The sequence below is a fragment of the Cyclopterus lumpus genome, chromosome 8 (assembly GCF_009769545.1).
Source record: "Cyclopterus lumpus isolate fCycLum1 chromosome 8, fCycLum1.pri, whole genome shotgun sequence".
Lineage (NCBI taxonomy): Eukaryota > Metazoa > Chordata > Actinopteri > Perciformes > Cyclopteridae > Cyclopterus > Cyclopterus lumpus.
The window spans coordinates 10,219,976-10,236,502 of NC_046973.1; the positions used below are offsets into that span (position 1 = coordinate 10,219,976).

The following is a 16,527-nucleotide window of genomic DNA, read 5'->3' on the forward strand; positions in this document are numbered from 1 at the left end:
TCGGACAGTCAGCTAACCTCCTGCCAACTAGCAAGAGCTACATCTGCTGTACGGCAGCATATCCACAAAATCCAGAAGACTGGTTCTCCCCATCAAATCATCTATCCTCTACAGCAGCATTTCCAACTCTTAGCTGGTAGGTGATGGGTCTTTTTTTAATGACCTTTTGGAAGTCCATCTCCCTTGAGGACGTCCCTCTCTGGCCCCTGGGTTCTCATAATGGCTTAATACAGCCCTGCCCGACTACTAATTACAAGGTTGAAGTTGTCTTCCAACTTCCAATCTAGAAATAGAAATCAAGGTTTCATAACTATGAAACACAATTTTAAAATAATGTAATGTTACTTCACATCCAACTTCAGTTGTGTGTAGTGATCAAAATGAGAATCAGAAACGGTTTATTGCAAAGTATGTTTGCACAATGATGGAATTTGACTTGTTGAAACATAATCCATATGCAGCATGAAAGATGACCAAATCAAAATAAATTAACACAATTATACTTTATTTCATGAATAATTATGCAAAACAATGAATACACAATTGAATGTGTGTTTGTCTTATTCTCAAAACGTTGCCAGAGGACACTCAGCTACTGAATCCAGTGTAGTTCTTCATCCTGCTCATGGTTAGCCCTCCAGTGGGAGGTGTGATGGAGACATGCTTCCTCTGCTCCTGAGATCACACTGCTGAGGAGCTCAATGCACTGCATGAGAATATAATCGCTAAGTTTTAGTGGAGCCACACACGACAGAGAGTGTGTTGCCCTTATGTAATAGCATGCTGAGAATGATTTCACACTGAAGAGATGAAATTACAGGCATGATCTAACACGCTTACTCTCTATATCTCAAAGAAATATGGTAAGAGGGAGGGGAGATTATCCTAAACTGCAGTGTTGGCTTCATGAAGAAGTTCAGGTAACAGGTGTTGGTGGGCTATATTGTTGTTTTGCTTCTCATCAAAGGTCTTGCCTCCCGCTAGAACAGAAGAGTCAGGATGGATGGAGGCCTTGGGTTAGCTAGCCCCTGGACTCCAGAGATCTGCAGGAAGAGACACAGAGAATGATGCTGCATGCCAGTAAACTATACTACAAAAACTACCAGACATGGCCACAAAAACATTTATATTTTGTGTCAAATGGAGAAACATTTCATGAAAAGGTTACACATATTGCATGCTTTATGCTGCATTCACACCAAACGCGTTGCAAATATTATATAGTATAATATTATTATATATTATGTATATTGGCAACGCTTTACTCGCGTGAGTTTACTCGCCCGACTATTTGTGGTTTATTCACTTCATTCGTGCCTTAGAGGGGGCGTGGCTTGTCTCTGTGTCTTTACTCTGTGGAAACAGTTATAACTTCCGCCATCCACCATAGAAGAAATAACCACTAGTTCTGCTTTATACTTGTTGTGGACATCCCACAAACGTTGGAACATCTAATGCCCTCGTGTTTGGGTTCATAACATTAATATCATATATATTTATACATTACATCACACAACTCTGTGAATTTTACCGACTACGTCTGGATAACTGCCGCTTCCAGCGCTACTAGAGGACGGCACGACGTCAGTGATGACGGACGCAGCGTCTCAACGCTGATTGGCTTTCGCAACTCAGCGTCGGGCGAATTTTTTGCTTTGCGCCATTCGCGCCACCCGCCGAAAATTAGCTTTATTCGCAACTATTCGCGTCTGTGCATTGACTTTGCATGGAATCTAAATTCTCAATTAGTGGAAAACAACCTTTTTCTCTCATTCAGCACCATTGCATTCTCTACGTTCTACAGCTTGCCCTCTCACTCAGCTGACAGCAAACCCAACTTTACTTTTAATGTTTTCAAACAAGAGAAATGCTCTCTTCTGGTTCAAATATTGTCATAAATCCAAACTATATTACTTCTTTCTTTATAAACCAAGTGATGCGCCAGTTGAAGCAGCAGAGGCAATGTTTGTGTAAAACTAATCAGCAACGGTCCTTCCTGCAAACCCCGCCTCCAAAGTTCGTACCCACTATCCCCGACCAGGACTTTTTTGGGGATGAAAATTGAATTTAGACTTTGGTCCCTGCGGTCAAAATGCAATGAGTTCCTTAAAAGGTTCCTAGTCCCAGGGGAACGTTCCTGCAGGTGGAAAGGGTTTTTAGTGCCCCCCTGGATCATCCTGCCCAGCTTTCCTTGACAAGTTTCCTTGAGCTCCCCTCACTTCATTTGCATATTGAGATCAGATCGTAATGCAGGTGATCTGAAGAACGCTCAGTAAGAGCATGTGTAATTACATTTGGGATATTAACAGTGGTGACTCACGAGTAGCTGGTGTGCTGCTGTCGTCTTCGGGCGCTCCTCATCTTCTCAAAGCGAGCCTCCATTTCCTCCAGGACCTTCGGGGTATAGCGGACCACCAGCTTGACCGAACCCTGGGCGGCCTTCAGCAGCTCCACGGCCTTTTCATGGTGCTCCCCCTCAACGCTCTGCATGGACACCAACAAACAAGAGTCTCAGACCACATACCAAGAGCCATTCCAACCTGGTCACGACAATGGCTCCTTACACTGAGCAACACACTATCACCAGAGAGCAGAACTTAATCAGCTGGAGCAGACTTCTAGACAGGACAGCATTACGTGTTGAAAAGCCCTGCAAGTTCAAGTTTGGTCCAACGTGGGTCTTTTAAGAATCCAGGGAGTGAATTTGTTATCTTTTCATTCACGTTCAAAATGACCAAAAGCAGACCTTCGGTGTGATATATTGACAATTCTGAAATAATCATTGTGGTGGCTGGGGGGCGTGGTGAGGCTCAGGCATCCAGCCCCTGGCCTGGACCTAGACTCCTTCCCAATGGCCCTGCCTTCTTCTCTGTGCCTCCTGCCTCAAGGGCCATGGTGTCATTGGTCCGGCCTCTTTCCTGATGCCTCCTGCCTGGTGGGCCGGCCTCCTGCCATGGCCCTGCTGTATAAACCTATGTCAGAGTCCGTATTTGGCTCTTATCTGTGCCTCACAACAGCTGAAGCTGTTTCTGGCGACCTCTGGTGGCTGAGATCTCACTTTCTGCAGTGATACAAGTGTAGTTTACTGCTGGCTGTGGTTACATGTCCAACAGAACAGAAACTTGGAATCAGAAGAGTTGTGTGCATATCAGCTGGGAAACTTTTTCACTAATTATTAACATCTAAAACCTCAAGTATTTGTGAAGAGTGAATTTTCATTTGAGTTTATTTATACAATGCGGTCATTCAAATAAATGTGTCTGAGTGTGTGTAGCTCCTCCCAGTGGGCAGGCCTGAGCTTCTTACCACTCCATTGACAGATAGCAGCTGGTCTCCTCTCTTCAGCCCTCCTTGGCGGTCAGCCACACCCCCAGGGATCACCCTGGAGATGTAGATGGGGGAGTTCTGCTCTTTGCCCCCCATGATGTTGAAGCCCAGACCTTCTTCTGTCTTGGGCAGCTCCACCACCCTCGGGTGGGCGTGGCCCTCGCTGGCTGCAAAGGCTGCCACTGTGGCCTGTTCAGGAAGGCAAACGTATGAACCGCATTAAAAAAAAGACTCACATGTGAAAACACACGGTGGTGTAGTGACGCCTCACAGCAAGAGGGGCCCGGGTTCGGATCCCGGTCTGGGCGGTCCATCTGTGTGGAGTTTGCATGTTCTCCCCATGGCAGCGCGGGTTCCCTCCGGGTTCTCCTGCTTCCTCCCTCAGTCCAGGTTAATTGAACTCTAAACTGCCCATTGATGTGACTGGTTGTCTGTCTCTATATGAGCTGTGAGATGGACTGGAGACATCTCTGACCTTCTGTCTGCCTTAAAACAATATCATGAACATTGAAACAGGTTTTGTTTGCTGTAATGGTTCCTCTTGTTCATACTGGTTATGAACAGATTCTTTCCTCACATGCTTCCAATAGAAGTGATAACAGACACAAAGTAAATATGAAGCTTCAGTAGTTTGACATCCAGGAGAGGAAGCAAAGTGTTTCAATGTACATCTGGGCACATGAGTGTTGCTTTAAGACAGCCAACATGTCCTCTAAATGCTTTATTAATGAAACCCTCGTTCCAGTGGCTGCCATTAATGCAGCATCAAAGAGTGACATGTATTGTGGTTAAAGCACTGTATCTGTTATCCATGGACTCTTTCCCAAAAGGGTTTATCCTTCAGTTCATTAAATCTCTGAAGGCAGCAGCCCCCAATTCGAGAAATGCATCGCCAGAGCGCAGTGTTAACCTTCATTACATCACACCTCTACAAGAGTATATTTATTAATCTACGATCTATATTCCACTGCAGCCAGCACTTTCTGCCCTTTGTGCTTCTGGACAACAATAGCAGGTGAGCTGGGAGACGCCCACTTGGTGCTGGTTGCTGTGCTTGTGCAGTTAAAATTAGGGCTTTTCAATTATTTATCGTGTGCAATAGTGAAGTCATCTTCAGTTATTAGTTTGCATGTAATACCTTGGCAGTCGCCTGTGCTCGCACCTCCGGTCCTCCAACAATGTCAAGAGTGTCATACAGCTGCTCATAAACCTGAGGGGCAGCAGAGCAGACCAACATATGAGTGTTATGATGGGAAATAGATAAACATGGAAGACAAGAAAATAGAACCGTCATAAGCCAAGCCACATATTTATGACCAAGAGGTCTCATTCGCACTACTTTGATATACAAGTCTTCCAGTTAAGGGTGCTTCCAATAATTAGAGAAAACAGTTGAAGGAATAATTCATTATTCTGGGAAACATGGTTACTCGTTTTGTTTCTGAGAGTGAGACGAGAAGATGACTGGAGGACAGGGAGACATCGGGCCTGGCTCTGTCCACAAGAGAAACAAGATGGTTGATTTATTATTTATTGAAATGAATAAAGACTTAAACCACTGTTTATTTGAATAAATTGAATTCAGAAATGAATGTGAAGATCCTCTATTTAAAGGCGCAGTGTGTAGGATTTGGGGCCATCGAGTGGTGAGGCTGCAGATTGCAATCAAGTGAAACGAGCGTGTCGGAGAACTACGGTGGCCCAGAGGAAAACATGGAAATGTCCCTCACTGCAGTCAGTTTTGGGCTTCTGGAGAAACATGGCGGCTCTGTGGAGGACCCGCTCAGCCGTTAGAAGGTAACGACAACACAACAATTCTTATTTTCAGGATACACTAAAGAACACAGACATAATAATATTATATTCCATTTCTGCCAATAAATCTCTATGAGTCTACATTTGATGTTGCCAGAATTCATTTCTGCAGTTGTGTGGAGCTTGTTACATATTTGATTTTAGTTGATGACCTTGAACATGCACAATGTCCAGTGCAGTATGAGTAGTATAAGAGTATATAGACCATATTGTATGAACAATGGATATGAGATGCAAGATATAAACAGTATACATGGTATTAACAGTAAGGTGTAAGTATGTATAGTCACGAGTACTTTAACCACTGTCGAAATCATAGTTTCAGAAAGAGACTGAACTGAATGCAGGCTGACACCGTGTTCATACTAGGAGGTGGTGGAGACAACTGGGTGTGAGCACTCCCGTTATTTGGGCTCTCAGACTTCCCTCTTCCTTCACGTCCGTACCTCTCTGATGGCAGCACAGAACTTGCTCTGCAGGACTCTCTGCAGGGCCTGCAGCTTAGGAGGAGGCAGCTCTCCACTCCGCTGCAGCCGGTCCAGCAGCTCGATCACCCTGCACACATCTGACACACACACACACACACACACACACACACACGGCCGGATTACCAACACTGATCACCCTGTGGAGATAATGAAGACTATAGGCAATGAAGTACAATAAAAATACTATGTTATTCAATTTCAATGTTATTTGTATCGTCCAATATCACAAATTGGCCTCAGAGGAACAAAGGAGAACCTCTGTCCCTGGAGGGGCTCCTTCCAGAGACTTCTGACAGGGAGCTCTGCTCCTGACCTTCCTTCAGAAAACATTACTCCACACCTGTGTCTCCTTGAGGCTGCTATTGGTTTATAAAGGCAAATAAACCATGTGTTCTCTCCTCTCTCCTCATTAGAGGGCAGTTATCTCCTCTCTCCTCATCAGAGGCAGTTCTCTCCTCTCTCCTCATCAGAGGCAGTTCTCTCCTCTCTCCTCATTAGAGGGCAGTTCTCTCCTCTCTCCTCATCAGAGGGCAGTTCTCTCCTCTCTCCTCTTCAGAGGGCAGTTCTCTCCTCTCTCCTCAGAGGGCAGTTCTCTCCTCTCTCCTCATCAGAGGGCAGTTCTCTCCTCTCTCCTCATCAGAGGGCAGTTCTCTCCTCTCTCCTCATCAGAGGGCAGTTCTCTCCTCCACTCAAACGAACAATGAGAAGACTTATTGTTACGCAGACTCGACCGCACCTCAGACACGTGACGTACTCACCATATTCGCTCGCGCTCACGGTATCGTGAGGCAGTCGAGTTCAAAACAGTAAAATATTGGGATGTATATTGTCGGAGGCGCGTGCGTCCTTCGATGTCCAGATAGTACATTTAGACCAAGCTGAATGGATGCTCCGTTCACAACCAGAGACCCGTTATAACGCCCTTTATAAACGTTTCCGTACAACTGCGACATGAGGCTTCACTAATGAGCCCAAATGATTCTCCAGACGACATATTTAAATGAGGACATCGCCGTTATGTCCCACCAGTGGGGAGCTTACTTTAAGACATCCGCGCCATCTTTGAGGTTAACCCTGCTGAGCGTTGTGTAAAGCTGAACATGAAGCTCCGGTAACGTTACCTCTCTCCAGGCACAGCGGCTCCGGCAGGGCCGCCATGTCCGCGTCCTTGACCGGGTGGTAGTAAGAGGACATCATCGTGAGCTCCTCCGATGGAACCGTGCGTCGTGAGCAGGGGTCCGGCTCACAGCGATGCGCGCTCCATCTTTGATGATGACATGGTGAGCAGGCAGAGCTCGGCTTAACGAGCAGAGCCGAGCGGACCCGAGCGGGGAGCGGCGCACAAGGAGGCTTTATCGACTCCTACTGCGCACATTGAACAGAGGCGCCAATTAACTACGTCAAACTTTGTCAAAGGCTCATATCAGGCAATGATTCCGAAATGGTGAAACGATTTATTGCAATAATAATAATAATAAAGGGTATGTTTTATATTTGAAAGTCAGATCCATACTTTCTTCTAGTCATGAAATATGAGAATGTGACATGTTCACCATATGTCAAAGCAAGCTACTGCAATGGAAATCAAAACAAACAGAATCAGCCAAACATATTTAAAGGTCAATGACAGAGGTCCTGTTATGGTTACCTTGTCATGGTTACATAATATTAAGTCACAGGATATTACGAAAGGCATACAAATGTGATGCGCTCTGGCTTTAAGCCACATCTTTATTAAAAGGGACAAGAAAACCTAACATACAAACAGCAGACATAATTTAAAAAAAACTTTATTCCAGAATGAATAAACAGAACAGCCCTCAATTGTCACACAATACTACATCTCCATCAATTTCACATACATTGAGGGGAAATATGTCACTTCCAAATGAGCATACAATCTAACTGTTTTATGAATCTGGAAATAAAAGACAAGACTCTACCCTTCTAAAAATGAATAGAGCTTGTGTTTCTACAGTTCATCCCAAGCCATGTGGAAAAAGAAAGAAAAATATTTCTAGAGTGAATCAAGTAAAAAGTCATCTGATAACATTTAGTGGCACGGATTAGTTGGGCAATGCAGGAAAGCTGCAACTTCTGTGAGACCAAATCGTTATATGCATCAGCTGTGCGTGCAATAGGATGAAGAGGAATATTTAAACAGAATTTTGACAGATAGGAGGAAAGCTAGCTAGATGTCTGGTGCTGAAGAGGCCCTGACATCATTCAGACTTCCTGTGTCTTGGTAAAAAGTTACGGGCAGATTTAAAGTATAGTATGAAACAACTTATTAATGAATGGGAGAGGGAGCGTCTCAGTACTCGTCTCCTGGGGCCTCCATCTTGTAGCCATTTTCACTGGAGCCATAGCCATCAGCCGACGGCACCGACTGCTGGTCCATCATCCCATCCTGACTGTACTCCTCCATGTGTGGCGGCGCTCCTCCCTCCTCCTCATTGCCCTGGTCATCTTGGGGGCCCATGTCGTCTCGTAGGGAGCCGTGACGCTCCTCTTTGCGATCCCCCCGCTCCCTCTCCCCCCGCTCCCTCTTGTGTTCCCTGTCTCGGTCCCGGTCCCCCCTGCGCCTCTCTCTGTCCCTGTGGCTGCGCCTGCGGTCCCTGTCTCTGTCCCTGTCCCTACGCTCCTCATTGCCCTCCCCCACTTCTCCTTCATTTTCCTCCAGCATTCGCTCACCTCCTTCAGGGGCACCTTCTGCCTGACTGACATCCTCCCCATCCAGCCCCTTGCCTCTCTCCCGGTCTCTCTTGCGATCCCTGCTCCTGCTCCTTCTCTTCCGTTCTCGACTCCTCTCCCTACTTCTGCTGTCTCCTCCAGCTGCCACCCCACGGTCCTTCTCCCGCTCTCTACGCCGGGTACCACCACCACTACCGCTGACAACCTCATCTCCTCCTCCACCACCACCACCTCCTCCTCCTCCTCCTCCTCCTCCTCCTCCTCCACCACCTCCTCCTCCACCAATAGGTCTCTCTCTTTCCCTCTCTCGCTCCCGAGATCGAGTACGTCGACGGCGTTCACGGGATCGGGACCGTCGGCGCTCTCTGTCCTTGTCCTTGTCTTTGTCCTTGTCCTTGTCCCGGTCGCGCTCCCGGCTGCGCTCCCTCCGCTCTCGGGGTTCCCGATCACTGTGAACAGTCAGGACAAAGTGAAGACCGTTATACACCGCAGTACTACATTTTTTAAATACCAAACATCTTCCCTGAGGTACTCACCCCCCTATGGGGCGCTCATCATAACGTGATGCATCATCTCGGCCAGAGTGCTTGATGTTGACATCAGCTCCACCTCTTCTAGTGCCACCCAATCCACCACCTAGTTAAGAAAAACAAGCACAACATAAGATGAAGTCACACATGTGTCATATAGAAGTATGGACCTTCAGACTTAAAAAGGTAACCATGGTTACTGAACTGACACAGTTGACCTGCAACTAGGCTGTTTAGAAAGACAGAAGCACTGTGTCAAAAAGAACACATGGATTTTGTGGTGTGGATGTCTTCCTTTAGCCAATAAAACACTAACCCTGATATCAAATTTGAAGGCCCATCAGACGGACAGCTGTTTATAACCGTAATAGAGGGAGGCGTTTACGATACATCAACCTCAACACTCGCATATTCCGAATGGGAAAATTGATCCACGAGTGGAAAAATCAGGGCGTAAGTCTTGTACTGCAATATACTAGCCGTCGCATAGGCTCTGTCCATTTGGCTGCTGTGCAGGGAATAAACACTTACAAAAAGATAGGGGACATCTTTTTGGGGTTATACACCCAATTGCAACTTGGGTAAAGTTGAATCTGATCTGTATGAGACATTTGCAGGTTAACGGGAGTTCTGTGACTGAACAACATTCATGTATAAGAGTTTGACAAAAACATGAAATCAAATCACGCCCAACACAGAGCGTTGAAGCGCGACAAAGAGAGGCAGCTGACCCAGCCTGCGAGGTTGCCATCCTTTGACAGTGCGTCCACGTTCCACGTCAACCAGCACCCTTCTACCGTCAATCTTCTTCCCATCGGCATGCTTGTAGGCGGCTGGAGAAGAGGAATGGGGAGAGGGAACACAGAGGTGAGATAGGAATATGACTGCATCAATGTGGCCAAGGAAACAAACAATGCATTATTATACTGACCAGGAGCAGGCGAGGCCGAGATGGCTGCTCTCTGGGCAAAAGCCGAAGGATAATGGGAGCAGACTTCCTTCCACCAGATGAGTGATTGATAAGTTACACTTTTAAAATACCCAGCTTTCAGTTCTTGTCTGCACTAAATAACAGTATATTGTAGCATCTTAAGTTGTCCAAGTTGTCGTAAGAAGAATTGTGCTAATTACTACTGAAGCAACAAGTTTCTCTGCATGTTTTCATAAATGCTTGTAGAACACTCAAACCAGACAGCGTGACACAGCAGCTTCAATCAGATCATTACACATTTGTTTTACTTAACCCAACCTGCTGGGACAGCTGACATTGTAATTATCTAACATTTCAATCACAGCTGTATGTCATGAATTTAATGAATGTCATTGAATAATTTTTGGATGCTTTACTGCCCTATCATGGCAGTAAAGCATCCTTTTGACATTAAATATTTTACAAATGCTTGAGAATGAATTGTGCACACACTATTAAGTTAATGGTCAGGGAAATAAAGTTTAGCTTGCATTATTAACATTGCAGTATTTCTAATGTCATATTATGGTATGGCAGTAACATGTTTTATGGGCTTGCATTAGCAAGAAGTCGCCAGCATTTGACGTGGCTAACCGTGTGTCCATTCAGACTGTCCCACACCTCATTATACCACACAAGTCTTTTGATCCAACTTGCATAATGGAAGAGGACTTGGCGAGATGCAGGTGGCTCATCCTGGTTGCTACACTGGTCTGATGAATGCTGAGATGAGGGCCTTACCAAAACCCATCAGTGATCGCATACAGCCTGAGGGCCTTACCAAATCCTCACATATACATTCGGAGGGCCTTACCAAACTCCCTCACTCGTACTATACAGTCTTACCATAGACCCTCATACATGGGCCTTATGAAAGTCTCTGCCCCAGTCTTAGAGCCTTACCACAATCCACCAGCACACATACCACCGCAACACCTCTTTTCAGGGGCCTTACCAGAACCCCTCCACTTCCTGTGTTCATTTAGGATGACACCATCCCATCCAATGATAGGGCCTTACCAAACCCCCACCAGTCCTACCAAAACTGACCAACTGAAAAAAAGCAAAGACAAAAACAAAAAACGGGGCTACCTTCCTTACAGAAGTTGCCTTATTTACAACCCCAACCAACTAATGAGAATTGTATTTATTTTTTAAACCAAGAAAGTCATGTTCACCGACACACTGGCATGTCTTGGATCTAAAGTGGCCTGAAATATCAAGTCCAGTGTCTAAACTTATTAACTGACATAAAATACACTGAAACTTTTTTTTTTTTAAACTGACCTTACTATTGTTATGAATTATTATGTAGGGCTACATTAAACTAAAATCTACCTTAAGTTATGTAGTGAATAAATAATGTATGAATGCCCATTTGGCAGAATTACCAAAAACATTCCCCTCATCTGCCATTTCGATTAAAGCCAGCTCAGACCCTTTAGATTGGACAGTATGAGAAGTTAACATTTGATATATTAAATGTGGTTATTAACAGTATTTAGGGTAGAGCGATAGAGAAAATAAAAAATGACGTTATCTTTGACCACATACCTTGATATTATAGGGTTGACCTTTGGTGCAAAATATTTACACTGACATTTCTCAGTGATGTAAAATGATGAAGTCGGTATGGTCTGTTTAGTTTCGACATACTTTAGCGTAATACAGCCTTAAATCAGGAAAAGACAACACTTGGGCCTTATTACGATATCCAAAATCAATGATATCTAATCTCATATTACAACATGGAAATAATACCAACGTATTGCACAGCCCCAACATTGTGAAGCGAAGTAGGCTCTTCGTCTGGAGAATGAAATGTTAAACGATAACATTATGGGTTGATATGCACCGAGTTAATGCCCAGCTTCCATCATTTATATCTTGAAGTGCCTTTTTTTAATCTACACCGATATTTAGCAACTATTTATATTCAAAAACGTGTTCATTACTTTCCAACGTTACCAGTGAGTGTGATTGCATACAGTTACAGACTACTGATGAACCGAACACGTCTGTTCGTTTTTTTTACAAACTAATGACTTGAGAATCATTTGTATTGGTAATGGAAATACTTCTGCATTATGTTGTTGAATTCTTTACCTAGTGCCTCCCCTGCTGACCTGTTTACACGCAACTGAAATGTAGTGCTATGTAACAAGACCGACCAAACTGCATCACTATGATTCTGAGAAGCTGCCACACATTCAGTCAATCTACACTGAATCATATCTAACTCCACACTGACTGACAGCGGCTTGACTGACCGTGTACCCTATACAGCGAGGTTATTGCTATCGTCAAGCATGGGCCCCGAGTAACCTGAGGTGGCTTTGACAAAGGGCAGAATCATTGGGCAACATTTAATACACTAGTGGTCAGGGGTGCGTTCAATGGTCAAAGCCTAAAATCCAAGTCGTAGTAATTGCACTTAAAGCTCGTTAAGGCTTGCAAAGATGACGCTTTACCCATTGAACGTAGCTCCTCTTCCCTATGTAGGAGATGGAGGGTGGAAAGAAATCTTACCCATCATACAAACCCATTATACCAACCATATACTGAGCTGTGGTAGTAGGGTGTAGATGTATCATAACCATCATCATCTGCCAGCCAGCTCTGGCCAATAGCCATCACAGATTGGCGGCTGCAGTGGCAATGAGAACAACACACAGTTAATATACTGTTTAGCCCCACATCCCCCCTCATTTCACCCACTGCTGTGACTACACGTTTGCTGTGATTCAGCAACTCTGGTCTTGAAGGGCCGATCGCACTAATATACCAGAATGGTTTCATTGCGTTAGATGGCACCATTCACTTGTCTAATGTGACAGGACTCCATTACTCGCTGTAGCGTCACCACCGGCTTTAAATATCTCACTAGTCTGGTGTAATTAACTAAATCTCACCATGACACGGGTTGAAGACCACCAATACAAACTTTAACAAACAAGCTCATAAAATAGGATCTACAAAAGATGGGTTTCCATAAAATCCCAGTCAGTGCTTGGCGACCAGTGTGACCTTGTGCTTACCATCACAGTCCAACCAGGAGAGCTGCTCTTCCACAGAGCTACAATGCCTAACTGTTAAAAGACAATGTGCCCCTTGACAGGCAAAGATGTTCAGGTTCACAGATGAAAGACACAGTTGGTCGTCCCACTTTTCCCAGGATGCCCTACTGAATGAAGTGGTTCCCCTCCTCAACCAGACTATTAGTCAACTGATGACACGGATCAAACACACACACACACACACACACACAAACACACACCAGACTCTGATTTCAACATTTAGAAGTACTCCGATAACTTTGATTCCACAAACATCCATTTTGTCATTAGGTAGTAGTCACCTTCCTAAAAGGCATAAGAGAATGCTGCCACCCCGTATCATTACCAGAATACCCATTTAGAATAGAAGGACAGGCATGTCTGCATGAACATGTGACCATATGTACGTTGGTACTCACAGTGCATGTCTCGTTCATGCTCATACTCAATGAATGCATAGCCCCGTGGCTTCTGCGTCCTCTTGTTGTAGACTATGTAAATCTGGAACAAAACAGACAAGGAGACGTTAGTCGGTAGTCATTACAAAAACAGACTTGCAAAACCACACCGAGTGTGTGTGTGTATACACACACACACATATCATATGAAACAACCCAAAGCCACAAACAAAATATACGCTTCCTAAATGGGCCGTACATTGCAGGCCAGTGGTGCAACACTGTACAAGCAGCTACATTTTTCTTATGCTGCGTTCACACCAAAAGCGGTGCGAATTTTGGCAACGCTTTACTCGCCAAACTATTTGTGTTTTTTTCTAGCTAGACACGCTGGAGAGGGGGTGTGGCTTATCTCTGTGGAAACAGTTATCATTCCTGCCATCCACCATGAAAATAACCACCAGTTCTGCGTTATACTTGTTGTGGAAATCCTACAAACGCCCCTGTGTTTGGGTTCATAACATCACCCGTGGGCTCACACAGCTCGGTGGATTTCACCGACTACGTCTGGATAACTTCCACTACTAGAGTAGCAGCGGACAGTTAGAGTCACCAACGGCAGGACGTCAGCGATGACGGGAAAAGCGTCTCAACGCTGATTGGCTTTGCAACAATGCGGCACGGCAATTTTTGCCGCATGCGCCGCAAGCCGGAAAGTTCCGTTATTCGCATCTGTGCATTAACTTTGCATGGAATCTACACACGCAAAGTGTGAACGCAGCATTAGTCTTTTTTGCCAACAAACCATAAAACAGATTTAGATGAATGATGTCATGGTGTTAGGCTTCCAGCGTTACATACTGTATATAGGATATCATATAAATATGATATCCTATATACAGGTCTAGACAAGTGAACAGTAGCTAAACTTACCCGTTTGATGGGGCCATAGACCTCAAACTCACGGCGAAGCTTGGACTCGGTCGTATCATAGTTCTACAGCAAAGAAAATATCATTAAGACAGCAAAATCAAAAGCAAAAAGGCGGCCTAAAATCACTCATTTGTTTCAACATACTCACCACTCGGGCAACAAACAATGTCTTGAAGGCATCCCCTTGAGCATTGGGGTCATTATGGGGGTCCCCTGAAATAATGCAAATTGAAAAAAAATGGTTAATTGAAACCAAGAAGCCCTATACAGTGAAAAGGGCTTGGAATCTATGTCACTGTGAAAACTTACAAAGCTTGAGTTCTGTCTCCACCACTGCTTGTCTCCTCTCAATCTTCTCCCGCCTCTGCAAAAGATTAACATGAAATGGTCAATCCTCGATCACTCAGTAAAGGCTCCCTAGGAGGAACAACGCTCATAAACGTGTCCTTGAGCAAGGAACTGTACGCCCCAGTTGCTCCCCGGGCTGAAGCCCACTGCTCCTTAATAACTAAGGATGGGTCAAATGCAGAGAAGAATTTCGCCACAGGGATCAATAAGAGTGTTAATTTTTTTTCTTTTTCGTTCATATAGATGCCAGGGCTGGCTTGGATCACTGTCACAGCCCATGTGCAACTCTATGAGCTGCTGAAGAACTGCAGACCTTTCCTACAGCTTAAGCCCGAGCGTTTTTAATAATTCGGTCTATTTGCCGTCCTCGTCCAGACGCAGTTTGCTAAGAGGTCTAATAAATGAAAGCAAATCACTTAACCTATTGTTTAGTTGCAAACGTATTTGAAAGATTTCAGAACTTCTTGTATTGCTGCTCAAGAAAGCCTGTTTGTATACATACAAGAATAAAGCAATGTGGATTATTTTATACATTCAAGCGAACCAATACGAGTATCATATAAATAAATAAATAAATAAATAAATCCATCCCTAGCACTGATACGATCCAAACTGATTTTAGCCCCAATTCACTGAAAAGCAGAGGTGACGCTTCCTGTTGGTACCTAATAAAGTGGACACTAGGTGCATATGGCACTACAAACCTGTGCTGGCTCCCAGTGCTATAAACAAAATAAACCTAGCATCTTCACAGAGGGGTACTTAAAGCTCACCTTTCTCTCAAGCCGCTCATCGCGCGTCTCTGCCCTTGTTGGTGGGGGGGCATCTCTCGGATCCTGATCAAAGTGAGAGAAAACACATTAGAAATGTAACAGAGAAATAATATGGGCAAAATTCAAAGTCTACAATTATTATGGAAGATTAAATATTCACCTCGAAATGCCGGATGAACGGTGCAATGCCACTGTAAGGCTGGTTGTGGTGTTTCTCATGGGGCAGCTTCTCGAGCTGGGAGAGGAAAGGTATTGGGTCCCGCGGTGCGAATAGGGCCAGCAGGTTCGGGGGTAAAAACTGCGTCATCTTTCACCTGAAATGACAATATCACGTCGAATGAGCACCATAACAAACATCTGGACACGTCCCTATTCCCCGTTAAATGACAGGCCAATATAGGACGGAAGCTGGCAAGGCAGTCAACTGTTAGCTTGATGTGGCAATTGTTGTCTTCATTCGGACCACTTCACTAAGGGCACGTGTCCAATGTCTCCGTGGTGTAACGTGGCCAGACCTCCTGCTCGATAACACGGTACATACAGCGGGGAAACTGGACACGAGCTAGAAGGAGGACGATACTAGTTTTCACAGCGGCTATCATTTCAACAGCGGAGCGTTAAGACTCGAGTAATGCCCGCTGAGCTAGCCAGAAAGCTAACGATGCTAACAAGGCGCCTCGAGCATGGCTCTTACCTTCTCTCCTCCAATGTCTTGACAAAAAGTCAGACCATGAACCAGAAGCAGAAGCGTGCGATGTGTGCAGGTCTCCCGGACCAACGTACTCGAGGGAACGTCGACAAACACTAAAATTAAGGCCGTGCGCTCAGGGTCCCGAGGCCGTACGGCGACAATTATTTGAATGTGTGCGAGCTGACTAGCTGCTTGTTTCTGAAAAATAAAATGGCGGGATGCCGCAAATCGGCGTCATCTGACGTAAAGCGCACCGCAATCAAATCACGTCACATCACCATCAAAATGCCTCAATGTGGATTTGAACCCAAATTCAAGAGCAGCAAGCTTAATATGATGTATGTGGGAGATAATATGATGTTTTTATATTGAGCAAAATGGCTCATTCTGGAGTATTGTGGATTTTCAAGTGACAACAATAATATGACAGGCTGGCACACAATAGCACAGGAACTCATGATTTTACAGCACCTGGTAACCTAGCAACGTGCTGGTTTCCTGATG

The 16,527-nt window shown here is 44.9% G+C and overlaps 2 protein-coding genes across 2 annotated transcripts; both read right to left on the reverse strand.

The window, feature by feature from the left end:
• Positions 1-484: 484 nt before the first annotated feature.
• Positions 485-7,003, reverse strand: lin7b (lin-7 homolog B (C. elegans)). Its single transcript, XM_034538442.1, has 6 exons — positions 6,752-7,003; positions 5,589-5,707; positions 4,466-4,537; positions 3,307-3,516; positions 2,321-2,484; positions 485-1,043 (listed from the first exon to the last, which is right to left on the reverse strand). Exons 1-6 carry the CDS (start codon positions 6,825-6,827, stop codon positions 1,022-1,024), a joined length of 663 nt encoding a protein of 220 aa, XP_034394333.1. The 5' UTR covers positions 6,828-7,003; the 3' UTR covers positions 485-1,021.
• A 401-nt stretch (positions 7,004-7,404) lies between these two features.
• On the reverse strand, positions 7,405-16,242 carry snrnp70 (small nuclear ribonucleoprotein 70 (U1)). Its single transcript, XM_034538441.1, has 10 exons — positions 16,027-16,242; positions 15,493-15,646; positions 15,333-15,395; positions 14,521-14,575; positions 14,360-14,424; positions 14,212-14,274; positions 13,300-13,381; positions 9,586-9,687; positions 8,861-8,960; positions 7,405-8,773 (listed from the first exon to the last, which is right to left on the reverse strand). The coding sequence occupies exons 2-10, from the start codon at positions 15,637-15,639 to the stop codon at positions 7,945-7,947; spliced, it is 1,506 nt and encodes a 501-aa protein (XP_034394332.1). The 5' UTR covers positions 15,640-15,646; positions 16,027-16,242; the 3' UTR covers positions 7,405-7,944.
• Positions 16,243-16,527: the final 285 nt, after the last annotated feature.

Bases quoted from the DNA above. Each gene is read 5' to 3' on its own strand.
- snrnp70 (XM_034538441.1), bottom strand. From the start codon at position 15,639: ATGACGCAGTTTTTACCCCCGAACCTGCTGGCCCTATTCGCACCGCGG. The intron at 15,396-15,492 runs GTGAATATTTAA...CACTTTGATCAG, and splicing joins CGTTCATCCGGCATTTCGAG to GATCCGAGAGATGCCCCCCC. The intron at 14,576-15,332 runs GTGAGCTTTAAG...AATCTTTTGCAG, and splicing joins ATGAGCGGCTTGAGAGAAAG to AGGCGGGAGAAGATTGAGAG.
- lin7b (XM_034538442.1), bottom strand. From the start codon at position 6,827: ATGATGTCCTCTTACTACCACCCGGTCAAGGACGCGGACATGGCGGCC. The intron at 3,517-4,465 runs GTATTACATGCA...CTTCCTGAACAG, and splicing joins GAGCACAGGCGACTGCCAAG to GCCACAGTGGCAGCCTTTGC. The intron at 2,485-3,306 runs GTAAGAAGCTCA...GTGTCCATGCAG, and splicing joins TGCTATCTGTCAATGGAGTG to AGCGTTGAGGGGGAGCACCA.